At 41.1% G+C, this 15020-nt stretch overlaps 1 protein-coding gene across 1 annotated transcript in view; it reads right to left on the bottom strand.

Annotated features, from left to right (window-relative positions):
• Window positions 1–12960, bottom strand: part of ADAM12 (ADAM metallopeptidase domain 12) — a 164414-nt gene extending 151454 nt beyond the window's left edge. Inside the window, exon 1 of the mRNA XM_018078430.1 lies at window positions 12832–12960. Coding sequence (XP_017933919.1) covers window positions 12832–12924 — 93 coding nt within the window. The 5' untranslated portion in view covers window positions 12925–12960. The remainder of the gene's footprint in view (window positions 1–12831) is intronic.
• Window positions 12961–15020: the final 2060 nt, after the last annotated feature.

Below are 15020 nucleotides of genomic sequence, written 5' to 3'. Positions count from 1 at the left end.
TTTTTTTTTTTTTCAGTGTCTTCCTAAAATTAGAACAATTCTATGTCCATATATGAAGTCTAAGACATTGGGAGCACATTACAAGGACACACTGATAAGCTCTGACTCTAAATGAAATTCCTCCCTAATAACATGTCCCAGCAAAGCAGAAACACTGATAAGAGTTTCACTCGATGGTATCTTCCCTCTCAACTACTTGATTTTATGATTTGATTCCAATGCAAAATCTTGCTTTAACCTTGGTCAGCTGTTTTTTCCTCACTTATTGTTGCCCAAAAAATTCAAAACCTGGTTTAAGTGCTGAATCCTGAGACAAGGTTGGAAACAGAGAAGCTGTATATGTATAGATATAGACATACAAATACAGATATCTACATCTACATTGATATAGATATAAGGGAATTCAGCAATGAGGTGGGGAGGCCGCAGGAACCTCTTTAAAATAAATGACTCAAAGCCAGCTGTGATTCTCTCCGTCTCAAACACAAAGATTTGGAGAAATTGCTAAATACCAGTTCTGTGAAGGCTGAAATTAGAGTTGATTTTGATTCTACACATCAAGGTTTCTTTTTAAATTATTTAATAAAAGAAGTATGGAAGTGTGTTAAGATTAATAAATTGCATTTTAAAAATAAATTGATGCTTGATGATTAAATTGCATATTTGAAAGAAGTAAAAATGTACATGTAAAAGAAAAATACCAAATAGACCAAAATATTATTTCTCAAACTGCTCCTTAAAATAAATTGTTTTCACGTCAATGTTGATCTATCTCAAAGAAAGGTGATTGTGCTAAACTTGGACTAAGTTAAATGGTTCATCATACACTATAAAAATCTCAATTAATGTTCTTCATGATATTTACAAGTTGTTTTTAAATTGCCTCCAAGGTTGCAACAATGAAAATCCTCGTACATAGAAAGCAAATACTCCTCTCTTATTCTTTGAGACCTAAAATCTTGAAAATATTTGTTCCCTTGTTCAGACAACACGTGTGATTTTTCCACACATGCAAGACATCCCTCTTTTCCCCAGAACACCAAATCCTTGCTCCCTAAAAGTTACACAGCAAGAATACAAATGCAAATAACTCTTTTTTTATACAAACACTTTTAACCTGAAATGGTCATTACCAGAATCAAATTGATGTTTGGGTTAAACTTTATTCCCATTGTAGGGATGAGAAGGGACAGGACAACAAAAGGGGAGGTGTTTGACTGCACAAAGTAAAAAATTTAGGTTTCCATCTTAGAAAAACACCAACTGTTTCTATCCATATCTTAAATTTGCCCCTTGCAACTTCCAGTGTTCCCAGGCTCCTGACACTTGGTCTCCCAGGAGTAGCAATTTCCTTTCCTCTCTCCCTGCTCTGGGGATCCTGGGAAACAATCACTTTGGTCTGGAGGGCTCCCACAGATCACAGTCTAAACCAGTCCAGCCCTTTTTCCCTTTCTAATCAACATCCCACAGAAGCAATTCTGCACTAAGCTTGCAAGGAATAGAGTCAAATATTTTGAAATCTTTCTGTTCCAGTTGAAGCCTTTTACGACCAGAAATGTTTAAGTAATACCTAGAAACTCAATAAGGCATGAAATATAGTACTTTATATTTAATTATGGGCCTTTCAATTGATTTTAGTTTCTCTCTGCAGGGTGTACTGGGGGTTTGATTTGGGTTTTTACATTTGCCACTCACTCATTCACAGGGATTTATGTGTGTCCCTCAATAGCTGCTTCACTGACAAACATGACACCTCTTGGCAATAAAAGGTTAAAATTCACTTTGCCCTCTGCCTATAACAGAAATACCTTTGCATGCTAATGATTGTAACAGGCTGCTCTGTTCCTGAATAAACATTCTAGGGATTTCCTGAGGTGTTGTTTTGTTTTGTCTTTTCTTCTTTCTTTTTTTTCCCCCCCTCCATTTTTTAATTGAAGGAAAAGAATTTGGAGGGCACAACCAGCTTAGATGTTATTTCAGTCAAAAAAACGTGTGTGTGTTGTCCTTCTATACACTTTTCAAACTGAAAAAAATACATTTACACAGCTTCTGGATATTCATTTTATAGAGAAAAAAAAAATCTTTAAAGCTTATCCAACTCATCTCTTTCTGCCAGCTTTCCTTGCCAACTCTTTCTTAGTAATGCCAGTAAATGCCAAAAAAAGTCTGGTTTAAACAATGTTTCTGTCTGTTGAAACCAAGGGAAAGGCAGTTTCTGTTGGATATCCTCGATTCAGGGATCCCACTTTTCCCTCTGAAGGGAGTGGGCAATGTTAACACAGGAATACTCCACGAGTTGCTTTGAGGACAAAATTACACACAGTTCCTCTTGTTGACTTTTCCTGCAACGGATTCATTTCCAGAAACTCCCCTCTGCTTTGAAAAAGGCAGGTTCAGGATCTGCCAAGGAAACGGCCCTTTTTGGGGCAGGGAGACTATTGGCTGTCCCGATTCACACATCAGAGAGCTTTTGTCTCATCGCCCCTTGCCAGGAGGCAAAGCAGAGCTCCTTCAGCAGCAGCGCTGCTTTTTCAGGGACAAGATGTACTTAATGTGAAAACATCTAGGCAAGGATGATGGAATGGGTGAAACTAAAGCAAATAATGTCATCTGAAAGACACCGGTGCAGGATTTCATCCAAGCTTGCTGCCCAAAGGAGAGCCTGCCATCTCCAACACTCACATAAATGAGATGTGCCAGAAAATAGCATCCACCAGTGGGCAAAAACCAGGGATCTCAGTGAAGATCTGATCCTCCCCTCACCAGGCAGCAGCTTTGGCTAAAAATGTTTGCTCTTGTGCCCGTTTAGGTGGTCTGAATATTAAAGTTATCTATAGGCTTCACTTCAAACACAATGTAAAATGCTGGCACCTCAGAAGGAGGCAAAGTTGTGGCTGCCCCATCCCTGGAAGTGTCCAAGGTCAGCCAGGAGCAACCTGGTCTAGGGGAAGGTGTCCCTGCACATGGCAGGGGGTTGGAACAAGATGGTCTTGAAGGTCCCTTCCAACTCAAACTGTTCTGTGATTCCATGAATCACTCCAGACAATGATGGATTGGCTGGGAAGGGTTTGGCAGGTTCACCCCAAAAAGACCGTTTCTATGCAGGAAATGCTCCTCCAAGGATGTGGTCAGTGGAGAGAGAAGGAAAGAACCAGGAGGTGAACCCTGCCAAGAAACCTCCCAGGAGCTCCTGGTGGAAGGAGAAGGCCAGAAGAGGAAAGGGGAGCAAGGTCAAGCAGCAGAAGCAAAATAAAGTTGATCCTAAGGCACGACATAGTAAAGGCAAAAGAATGAGGGCAGGACTGAAGAGCACTTCATTTCCTGAGCGTGATTCAGACTCCAGAGGAAACAACATATTCACATCCTGGAACCTGGGCAGAGGATGAAAGGGCAGTGACAGAGCCCGAGCCAAGATCTAAATGGAGCTTAACACGTTCTGGTGTGTGACAAGAGGGACAAGACCCCTCCTTGGCTTCAGTGGCCATGTCAGAGGGACCACGTGTGTCCAACTGCTGTGCCAGGATGGGTAAACACTTAATGCAACCAGTATCACCAGCAGAGTTATGGTTACACTGACCAGAAACACCACAAGCAGGACAGGGATGAGATCAAGTCCAGTAAAACACTACAGACTCTGGCAACACCCAGCACACACTCACTGTGCACATGGAAATGCATCACACAAATCATCCCCAAGTGCATTTCATCCCCAGGCTCACTAAACTTCAGCACTCCACCACACTTACAATTCTGTAAACTGTAGATTTAAATTTTAAGTTGCAATCTTCCTGTTAAACCAAGCTCCAAAAGCTCAACTTTAGAACTATGTCCTTGAGGAAACACGACACACAAAAGGGACACGTGATTTCCACAACACAGAAAATGGAACACAAACTTTCTGCTATGATATCAAAATGATACAGATAATTTTTACCTCATCTATGCAAGCTTTTCAAAAACAGCTGGCAGATTTTTGGGCAGTCATTTTATTTCTAGAAAAATTGCAACACCTTGAAATCCTTTTATTGTCGAGGTATTCCTACTGCATTTCAAAAGAGGCTTGTTATCAATCCTAATTATTTTTTTTAATCAGGCTTAAATTGAATATAACCTCTATGACTTCTCATTACAGCTCTGAAAAACGAGAAATATTCCTATAGAAGAGAAAAATCAAATGAGGTTTGAGAGAACCACATTGAAATAGAATTAAAATTCAAGAACGAAGGCATTGGACTTGTTAACGATAGGACTGAGTGGTTGGACAAGCTAAATTTACTTCCTCACTCCTAAAATATACACTGAGTACAATTCAATTTACTATGACTTTCTGAAAAAAGGGTCTTCATCACATAATATGTCAGCAGCTAATAGTTTCCATGGTTTTCCCTGCCTCAGAGGACTTTAGTCCTTGGAAAGGCCCCAAGTTCTCCTGCTGTTACCTGCAAGTACCCAAAGGATTCCTTACAGGAGATGAACACTCCAGGTACCAAGAGCATTTGGTGGGAAAGAGTTCAATTCTAGGAATTGAACTGTGCTCAGTTTGACTCAAGGCAGCCACAATAGGAATTAAAAACAAGGGAGATTCTCCTTTTGACTATAAAAACTGATCACATGTTCAGAGCTGGAAACCAAAGTATTATTTTAATCCAACACTGAAATTCATACCTTACGCTCGCAAGATCTGTTGCAAGAGACACGAAATAGCCAAGTATAAGCTAAATTAATTCAATATGAAAATGCCTCAGTACAAGGACTTTACAAACCCAGCATAAGGCAAGAACTTAGGTTTATATTTTAATCCCACCTTAAAAGGTTGCTAGCATTAACTAAGATAAAAATATTTTTTTTTCCATTTTATTACAGAAAGCACGATCTGTTTGTTTGTGGGTTTTTTTTTAAATACCAGTCTGAAAAACGGTGTTAAAGGGCATTGCTTCAGAACCATCACCTTAGGAGTGGATTCCTCGAGCTCAGATCTGAGACACTACCTCATAGCTGGAGGGTCCCAACAAACCCCTGTGCAGAGCCCCATCAATCCAAGTGCTGGCAGGGAACAGCAGGGTGGTACTGGGAGACAGAGCTCTCCCAGCACTATTATATCACTGCTGATCCTCACTGGCCAAGTATGACAAAATTCCTCCAGCAGCTCAGCGTGATACAAGCTCATGAAAGGGACTTTCACCCTATGGAGGGCTACGAAATAGTGAGGAGAGCAGGAGGTGTCTGGTGGGTTGTTACTATAAAACTCTGCATTTTCTGTTCATTAAAAGAGCCATCACCTTCAATAATACCTGTGATTTATATTGGGCATAAACTGTCACACAAAGCTTTACAAACTTAACACACTGTATCACTTAAGCTAAAAATGAAATGGACTCTTTTCTGGGATGAATCCCAATTGTTTAACACTTCCCAGTATGCCCAAGTGATTCAGGCAGGAAATTAATACTAGTATATCTAGTTGAAACCAGGGCACTGATTCAGTGCAGACAGAGAAAAGAATTTTCCCTGCTCAATCACCGACACAAAGTTTTTATTGGTGGTCCCAGCTCCAGGAATTTCTCAAGCCTGTGGCTGTGGTGTAGGATCCAGCAAGTCCCTGGAACCAGGATACATTCACCAGCGTTTCTAAAAGATGTCATAAATTAAATTATCAGATTGATCAATTGGCTTAACAGGGTTTGATTGGTCTGGATGAGAAGAAGAGAACATGTTTTTCTCCACAACAATCTCCCCTTGGACAAGATAAGGTGAGAGGGGTGGCTTTAAGCTGCTTTTGCTCACCCAGTGGATCAGTTCATCCCTCCCAGCATGGACACAGAAATTGCTCTGATTACCAGAGGAGGTGACACTCTCCCTTTCCTCCTAGTGTCCATGCAAAACTTGTGCTGTTTCCAAATTAAACAAACACAGAAGAGTTAATAAATAATAGAGAGTATTTGAACTAATTAGTCCTCACAGTGGCCCTACGAGGCAGGAGTAAAGGTATAGAAAAAAGCAAAAGAAATAACAGATTGTTTACCAGGCTATTAAATTAATGACTTCCAGGTTATTAATTAAAGGCTCGAGGAGAGGAACTCCCAGAGAAGGTTATCAAGGATTAGTGCTGTTCCTCACACCACTGGGGCTGCCTGTGCCAAGCTGCATTCCCAGCTGGTGACACAGCTCTGCCTCTTATATTGGATGCTCATGAGTCATAAAAAATATGGAGAGGACTATAAATTCTGTTTATGCCTCTCTCTCTTAAGATATGTAAAACTACTATGTAAGAGAGCTCTGAAAGCTGTCCTCTCAGTCTTCAAAAACTTGTTTAAGCAGCACTGTATGATTCCCCTTAATACAATTGTCTGCAAGTCTAAACTTTGGTAATTATTTCAAATGAAAAGGAACAGCAGGAGGCTCAGTTGAAGGGAATATAAACAATTATCACTTGCACGAAGGCTATGCCAGTTATGAAATAAACTTGAATGGGTTTGCTCTTGAAAACACTGAGCACTAAATTAATTATGTGACATAGGGAGCCTCTCAGCTGTATCCGTGCATCCAACCCTATGGGAGAGTCACACAAGAGGTGCAGCAAAGAGGAGGAATGAACCAGCACAGAGATCTTCCCTGGGAGGGTGGTGAGGCACTAGGACAGGTTTCCCAGAGAAGCTGTGGCTGCCTCATCCCTGGAAGTGTTCAAAGGCCAAGCTGGACAGGGCTTGGAGCAACCTGGGATAGTGGGAGGTGCCCCAACCATGAACAAGATGATCTTTAAGATTCTTTCCCGCCCAAACCAGTCTGTGACTGTGTGATGATCTCACTGGGGTCTTTCTGCTGGAGGCACCAATAAGTTCCTAATCACACTGAAGCTGCTGTGCAGCCCAAAACTCTGGATGAGAGACTGGATTATGGTTGATTTTGCCTCTCCTGACAGTTTGCAAGAGAAATGCACTAATGCAGGAGCATAATGAGAGGATCAAACAGATGAGGTCCATCTCTTCTTGGCTTCAAATACATTCTTGAATCTCCAGCATTATTATCCCGACTTTTTGACAAATTTAAAGTTATTTCCTGTTCTCACCAATGTTTTTTTGTTTAAATGGCAAAAAATACCTGTTTAAGTAGGTGTTAAATCAGGGCCTTATGGTGAAGGTACGAAAAATGGCAAAAGGTGAAAAGCATCAGTGTAATATCCAATCCAAATGATAAATCTGGAGAACTGTAGAGATAACTAACAACTGCCAGAGCTCATGATACTTTTATATATAGTGGAGAATTTCACACTGAGATTCACGTAATAATCAAGATTCAGATGTTTGCTTCTGAACACAATCCATAACACAATACTTCACGAATGAGGCAGGCAGGGGTGCCAAAGCTGCTTCTTCAGGAGCAAAAGGAGATGCAATGCATGCTAAGCAGCAAGAAATGGTAATCCTCTGCCACTTCACATGCAGAATCTTTTGAGCTGTGACAAGTGTACACTTAAAAACCAGAAGAAATATGGTCTAAATATATATTTTATAGCTGGCTTTCATCTTTATCTTCACATTTCATTGCTAGAGTTTGTATTCAAAGCATAACATAACACCAAGAAAGAAAAAAAAGAGTGTTGCTACAAGAAAAGGAACTCTGCCTTCTCATCTTTCTTTTTCCCTTTTTTTAAAGCACTTCTTTAAGATTTCAATTTGCAACACTGATTTATTCCAGCCCAGCCAAAGGAAGGAAACGGATTCACACGAGCTCAGAATCTGGCCTTGAAAACTTAAACTTGGCAAAGCAGTGCTAATGTTCTCTGAAACCATTGCCCCCTCCCTCAAGGGGAAAAGAATTTCTGATTTATTTATATTTAAGAGTCATTGGTGTTGGATTCATAGCTGTTCTTTGTCAGGGGACACTCTACAGCTCTTGCCATCCTCTCTGCCCACCATGGGCATCTTTCTTTTCCTTTGCTTGTCTCTAACCCCAGTAGCAACCCCAATCTCTTGGAGTGTGGAAAGCCACTGAGCCAGAGGTTTATCTCTCTGCAAGGTGGAGGAGAGGTTGCTTTTCCAATCTATTTTTTATATATTGAGGTCAGTGACAGTATTTTAAAAGAGCCTAGTGAGTCTCACAGAGATCCAAGTGGATTGAGGGTCTAACCCATTGACAGGTATATTGTGTGCTCCTACTTTCTCATAGTTAATTATTTTTCAGGAGTTACACAGCAAAATTTGCTTGTTATTCTCTACCCATCACCCAAATTTAAAGGGAAAAATCAAATTTGCTGCATCATTTGAAAGCTGCCTGGGCTGACAACCCCCAAACTCAAAGCAATTTAAAGCATTTCAGAGTTTTCCAGCTCCTCATATGGCTCTTCAGAAACCACATTCAGCTCCAGGCTGCCTGGCTACAGGTCCTCCAACACCTGCCCAGGTTCAGCTGTGTTCAAATTTGTCTTTCTTTGTGGCAATTGTATCCTGACTGGAGCACACACCTACGTATGGAGCAGTTTAATATTGCACTGAGGTGGATACAGAGATCAGAATTACAAAAGTAGGTCCAAAAGCATCAAAATATGCAAAGTATCACCCAGTAAGGAAAGCTGCACTTCACCTGCTCATGTGCTTTCAGAAAATTCAGAAGACTGAATCTTTCAAGGCACCTGGTCAGCCTCTTGATTCTATTTGAGCCCTTGCAGGTGCCAATGACAGAATTACAGATCCTGCACAGCCAAGATTAGAGAAAAAGCCCACACCTGAGTGACAGATGCCACAACCCGGGGTCTCTGTGTTTACCTGCATAATGGATCACATCATCTACCCACAAAATGCTTCCAATTTCCCAGGAACTTCATGCATTTTAAAATCTGGACTAAACCCTGGGTGCAAAGCCAACTCCATTAATCAGCGTGTCACTCTGGGAATACGAGTGGCAGCTCAGGGCAATGCCACACTGGGATCCCCCCCAGCACTGCAGCTATTCCATGTCTGCCCTGGATGGGCTCTGGCAGCAGCATTTCCCCACAGTTACGAGCTTTGAAGTGTAGAAATGGAGCCAAAAATCCCTTAATGCCCACGTCAAATGCTTCCTTGTCTCTCCAAGAGGAGCCATGTGCTCCAGGCTCCGGTCTAACACAGATATTACCTGACCTCCAGCTCCTGGGATGCAGGGATCTGGCACACATTAACCAGTGTGTGTCCCTTACAGGGTGTGAGGATACAAGCTGAAGCCAAACAGATGGTCTTCTAAAAATCTTCCCTAAAGTGCTCTGTGTACTAAAACATCACTTACCCAACTCTCATCAAACTTGGCTTGATTTGCAAGTCTCAAGCCAAGTTTGAAGAGAAATATTCAGCTGGAAACATGCAGGGGGAAAGAGTCCTGCACTTGAATAATATAAAAATGAAACAATTTCGAAAAATTCAGGAAAAATAGAACCCAACCCTCTTGGGTTTAAACCAAGCACTGAGAGAGTGGGGAAATCAACACAGAATGCAAAGTGCTGAGCAAATGTAAAAAGAGAGAAGTGGAAGGACAACTGGAGCTGTAATGTAAGACCTATCAACACATTCTGTAATGCACAGGATTTCAGCGGGGACGGAAATCACATCTGCACAGAGTATGGGCAGCTATTGTTAGAAAGGCACAGAGTGATGTTGCACAACCCTTCAGGGTCCCAGTTCCACTGTCACACACCCACAAACGCAGTTGCTCATCAGCAGCCCTGACTGGCAACAACCGGATACTCAAAATAGTAGCCACTAATTTTAGCAGCATGTTCAGGATTAGCAACCGAATATTATATCCAGTTAATAAAAGAATTTGACTGGGAACTATTAAAATATTCTGACTGAAAATTATCTAAATTTTATGAATTCAACAAAAGATGCCAGGAGAAACGTTAACAACCCCTAACTAGATGAACAGCATTGTACAGTTGGAAAAACATACAGGCATTTCTGTAGTAACTTCTCTTAAGTATCCACATTTTATTTTTTAAATGTACTTCACTCTGTAGGGCACTGATAGGACAAGGGGAAACGGCCCTAAGGTGGCCAAGAGGAGGTTCCCATTGGATATTAGGAAAAGTTTCTTCACTAAAAGAGTGGTTAAGCATTGTATGAGGCTCCCCCAGGGCAATGTTGGAGTCCCCATCCCTGGAGGTGTCCAAGGAATGACTGGACGTGGCACTCAGTGCTCTGGGCTGGACGACAAGGTAGGGATCGGTCACAGATTGGACTGCATGATCTTGGAGGTCTTTTCCAACCCAAATGATTCTGTGATTCTATATAAAGTGTTTACCTGTGCATATCCACCTTATTAAACAAGAGAGAAGTAGCAGCATTTCTGAACTGGTTCTACCACCACAAGATCCTGGTCTTGGTCCCCTAGAGCTTTGACTCGAGTTGGAGAAAGAGAATATTGATCTGCCCAGTAAATGATGAGGTCTCTCCCGAAACCAACCACTATATTTATATTGGGGGAATCCCAAATTCTTTAATTATAATTTAATTACATGTCTAAATTTAAAATTGAGGTTTGCCCACCATTCATTTGAACTGCCATTCTTAGGAAGCACCTAAATCATTCGATGTCCTTGAAAAAGTACATCCCAACTGTGCTAAAGTAAAACCAGGTTAGAGCTAAGAAACTTTTTTTTTCCTCATTAAATGGAATTTTGTTGCTACTGCTGAGCAGGTTTGTGTGTTTGTGCCATGAGAAACTGTGACTGGTATCAGATTTTTTGCTCCTGCTCTGCACAGTGTACGGCCCTCAACCAGAAAGTCATTAGCTTAATAATCATTCCTGACAGATTCCAAATGAGAGATTCCAACAGATACTGCAGTGACTCCTGGGGTAAATAAAAGGACAGTTTTATCTCCAAGATGGGAGAGAAAGAGCACACTGCACTAAATGGCAGCGTGGTTTCCCAGGGACTAATTGTTAAGTGGGAATATTTATGGATAGAGGATTGGAGAATGGGGCTATCACTGCCAGGCAATTATCTATACACTAATAACTTTAATACTTTGGCATTTTTATAGCCACTCCATTATTTACTTTACTATATCTTCTATTGCAATACCATTCCCCTGCTTACAAGTACATACTTTTTTTAACTTCATATACAATTAATATAAAGCAGAGGAACACTTTGAAACAAGTTGGAGAACAATAGATCCTATTTAACCATCAAGTACAACAGTATTTAACTTTTGTGCTTTTGATCAATATTTATGTGACAAGCTATTCATTACTCTTCTCTACCAGTTTAAAGCTGTTGTTCTTCCCACAGCCTGATGTGCACTTTTGTGTATTTAATTTATGCTTCCATGGAAAAGAAGCATTCAAAGGAGGAAAAAAAGTGCTGAGACAGCACGTGGATCTTTCTACCAAGCCACAAATCTTTTCTAGTGTTCATCTTAAACTGAAAGTAATCCTGGGAAACAAATTAACAATATAAATCACATTATCATTACTCACATAAAGATATTCTGTTGTAACTCTCTCAGAAAGCTACAGTGAGTAGCTAAAAGGCCTCTATATCTATGGAGAATGCCTGTTTCTAATTAAATTATCTAAAAATAGAGTTGCACATACATCCAGGACCAAGCCATCTGTGTTATCTCTCCAAGATAAGCCCCTATACACCCACTATGATATCCCTTTCACCACTGTGGAGATTCAAAGCTGGGACTGGCCCTTCTTTCCTATTTAGGAAGGGAAAAAGAAAACAAAATTTTAATCCAGACAAGATTTTTGAAACTCAGAGCCCCTGTTTTGAAATATCTTTTCACACCTACTTCTGTCAATCAGCAATGTGACTCAAAGCCTTGCCCTGCAAGCAGCGGCAGTAAAGCAGGATTTCTCCATGAAACACTTTCCCAATCCAGTAGTGAAAGCTGTTTCTAATGGGCTCTCTGGCCTCCTTGCACTCTTTTTGTGTGATGGTTTTTGCCTGGGTTTTTTCCCTTTTTTTTTTTTAAAAACTCTTTAAAAATTTAACTTTTTTTTCCTCCTCATTCTGATAATTAAAAGAAGAACATAAGAAGTGAGCTGTACCCAAACTGGACCTGAGTTAAAAGTTTGGGTAAGAGATTCCCATGACAGTTTTGGTGATAATAAACAACAAACTATCTTCATGATTCAAGGAGGAGACCAAGGAGACAAAAAACAGCCCTTTTCTCCTAAAAGCAGCTACACATACAATCTGCCAATGTCTGAGGGGAAAAAAAGGGGGAAAGCTTATCAGGGCCTGTCAAGAAGGGGAAACAATCTCTGTTTGGTCAGAGCCAGAGGCAGATTATCCCTTGTTAGGCAGGGGGAAAGCAGAGTGTGAAGGGAGAGTCACTCCTGACTCCCAACCCAGCACATGGGATGGAATTTGGGAGCTGTCTCCCATAACTGGTAATTATCTCCAGGTAATGCCTCAGGCTGCACACAGCACAGCAACATTATTTACACTGTTCCTTAAAGCTCTTGCTGTCAGACTCTATTTACTCAAACAAACGTGATTGTTGTGTTTGCCCCTCAATTTTGGGGCTGTTTTGCTCTTCCATGATATAATCTCAAGCAATGAAATTATTATCATTTCACTTTAAGCTTCCACTTCTGCCATAAGAAAGAAGAATGTCCCCTGCAGGAAAAAGCTATTAATTTTAACCAAACACCTTATCCATTTCTTAAATTAGATAAGTAACAATTTTAGATATACAACAAAAATATAAAAACCACTCTATAACCTATATGATCAACCTATATGATAAGATCAATCTATGATGAAGAAAGTGCACTTAATTCCTCCTAAAGCCTTTAAGTTGTTACATACCTTAGAATACAATAGTAGGCAAAATGAAGACTAACCTTTGAATAAATGTCATTTACTGGTCTCCACTGTTCTCCATTCAAAAGGAAGGGAATTGTTATCTCATAATCTTTTGACTGGTCCTTTGACATCTGCTCTCTTGAGGACTCCAATTTGCTGTCCACATTCTCACCTAAGGAGAGAGAGAAGCACTTCAGGTTAGTCACAAAGAGCATCTGACAACCTGAACCTTGTTATTTAAGGGACCTGGCAACACATTTGAAAAGGAAATAATTCAGGAAAGAATTAAACATTAAAACACTGTGGGGTCATGCTGTCAGCATCAAAACCTACACAAATTTTGAAGAGAGCTGGGCTTCAGGGAGAGAAGTTGGAGGTTGATTAGATGGTGTCCTTCTGTGGCAGCAGAGGGCTAAGACTGCACATAAGGAGTAAAGATACCAGGGTACAAAGATAAAAAGATCAAGGTGCGCATTCTCATTAGTGGGGGAAAAAAAAAGCCTGGAAGTGAATATAAACTCTCATTGAAATAACTCTCTACTCCTACACAGACAGATGACTTCAATTCATCCTACCAGGTCAAAAAGCTATTTGCATGCAACATTTATCAAGGATTTTCCCCCTCCCTAAACACACTAATGTCAACGTGCCTGTCAAAGCAGAGTCTTAAAAGCAGTATCACAGTACAAGAGCTGGAAAAGGTATGGAGAATAAATCTTAAAGGGAAGATAGGGATGGCTTCCAGGTGCCATGGGACAGTCCAAACACTGGCAGGGTTTGCCACACTCTTGACTGACCATCACATTGGCCCCTCTGGTGCACTTGGATGAGGATGAGACCTGAGTCTTCACAGCTGCTCTAGAATGTGTTCATCCTGCACTAAGGTGGAGAAAGGCCAGTGTTACCTCTCCTCCTGCTTTCCCCCACCCCCTTTGAGCTACAAGGTACAGAGGGAAGGTGACAGGGCAGAGTTTTGGCAGGTAAATCATGTCCAGGGCTGAACCAGGTATGGGAGAGAGAGAAAAGCTGTAGGGTCAGACCTGCCCACACAGCCCAGTGCTCAGTGCTGCCATCCCAGCCACCTGACCCACCCTCTGTGCTCACCTAACACACTCTGAGGATCAAGAGTTGTATTTTGAGCAGAATTACCTCAACTAAATAACTGCTAGAATTAGCTTAAAAACATCTGTGCAGTCCTTACAGGGAAGCCAACGTGAGAGGAAGGCAAGTTGGGTATTTCCTGATATGCTTTCAAAAATATGGCACTTTGCCTAAAACCAAAAAAAAAACCAAAAAAAAAACCCACAACTACCAAGATAAAAAGATAAAGAATATTGGAGAGAGGAAAGTTCCTTGTCATACATGGTTGTTACACCCCCTCAGAACAGCCCAAGCCCAATTCACAGGGGCCTGGGAGGAAGGACACAGTGCTGGTCCTTGGAAGGGATGGTCCAAACCTGGCCCACGATTGTGTTCACCCCCATGGAGGCATTTGAGATACCATCTCATCTGCCAAAGAGGGTCTAGACAGAACCTCAAACCCTTTATTCTCATTATCAGGGATGAAGTTCCCTGCACAGAACAGAAATTTATGAAGCATATCTCAGTGAAATGAGAAAAGTTTGGCTCTAGCCCCGATCTCCCTTTTTCTTGGCTCACTAGAGCAGACTCAACTATAGGAATTAAATGACTCAGGCCCTTCTATTACTTTGTAGGATTTGCATTCTAAAAGTTTCATGAGATCTAAATTTTACGAAACCCTACAGAGATCCTTACCCTCCCATGTCTGCGTGGCTTCCACGTAGTCTGAGCCCATGAGGCTGCAGTGAGATACCAGGAAGCATCAAAGTCTTTCTGCTACTCCTACATGTGCAAGTTGCCTTTTTTATTAATTCTGCGAAGCATTAACTTCACAGCATTACCCAAAACTGAAGAAAAGGGGAGGGAGCAGCATTTGTGCACAGATGTGTTATTCCCTAAATAGACAGCACAGCCCAAAAGTGCAACAGCTATAAAAATATCACGGGATAAGGGAAGAAAATCCACACAAAGTGTGGTTCAATTTTGCCACTCCTCCTTCTCTTCCATCCCGATGAAGGGATGCTTGTGGTGCATAACAAAGGAAGGTTACAATGAGCAAATTTAATCTTACACACATGGTTATTTATCTGCATGCTGAAAACATGCATTGTGCAGAAGTGTTGATAGTCTGGAGACAGACATCAAG

The sequence above is a fragment of the Manacus vitellinus genome, unplaced genomic scaffold (assembly GCF_001715985.3).
Source record: "Manacus vitellinus isolate BGI_N305 unplaced genomic scaffold, ASM171598v3 scaffold_40_pilon, whole genome shotgun sequence".
NCBI lineage: Eukaryota > Metazoa > Chordata > Aves > Passeriformes > Pipridae > Manacus > Manacus vitellinus.
The sequence above is the reverse complement of the archived record's forward strand: the minus strand, read 5'-3'. Positions and strand labels throughout refer to the sequence as shown.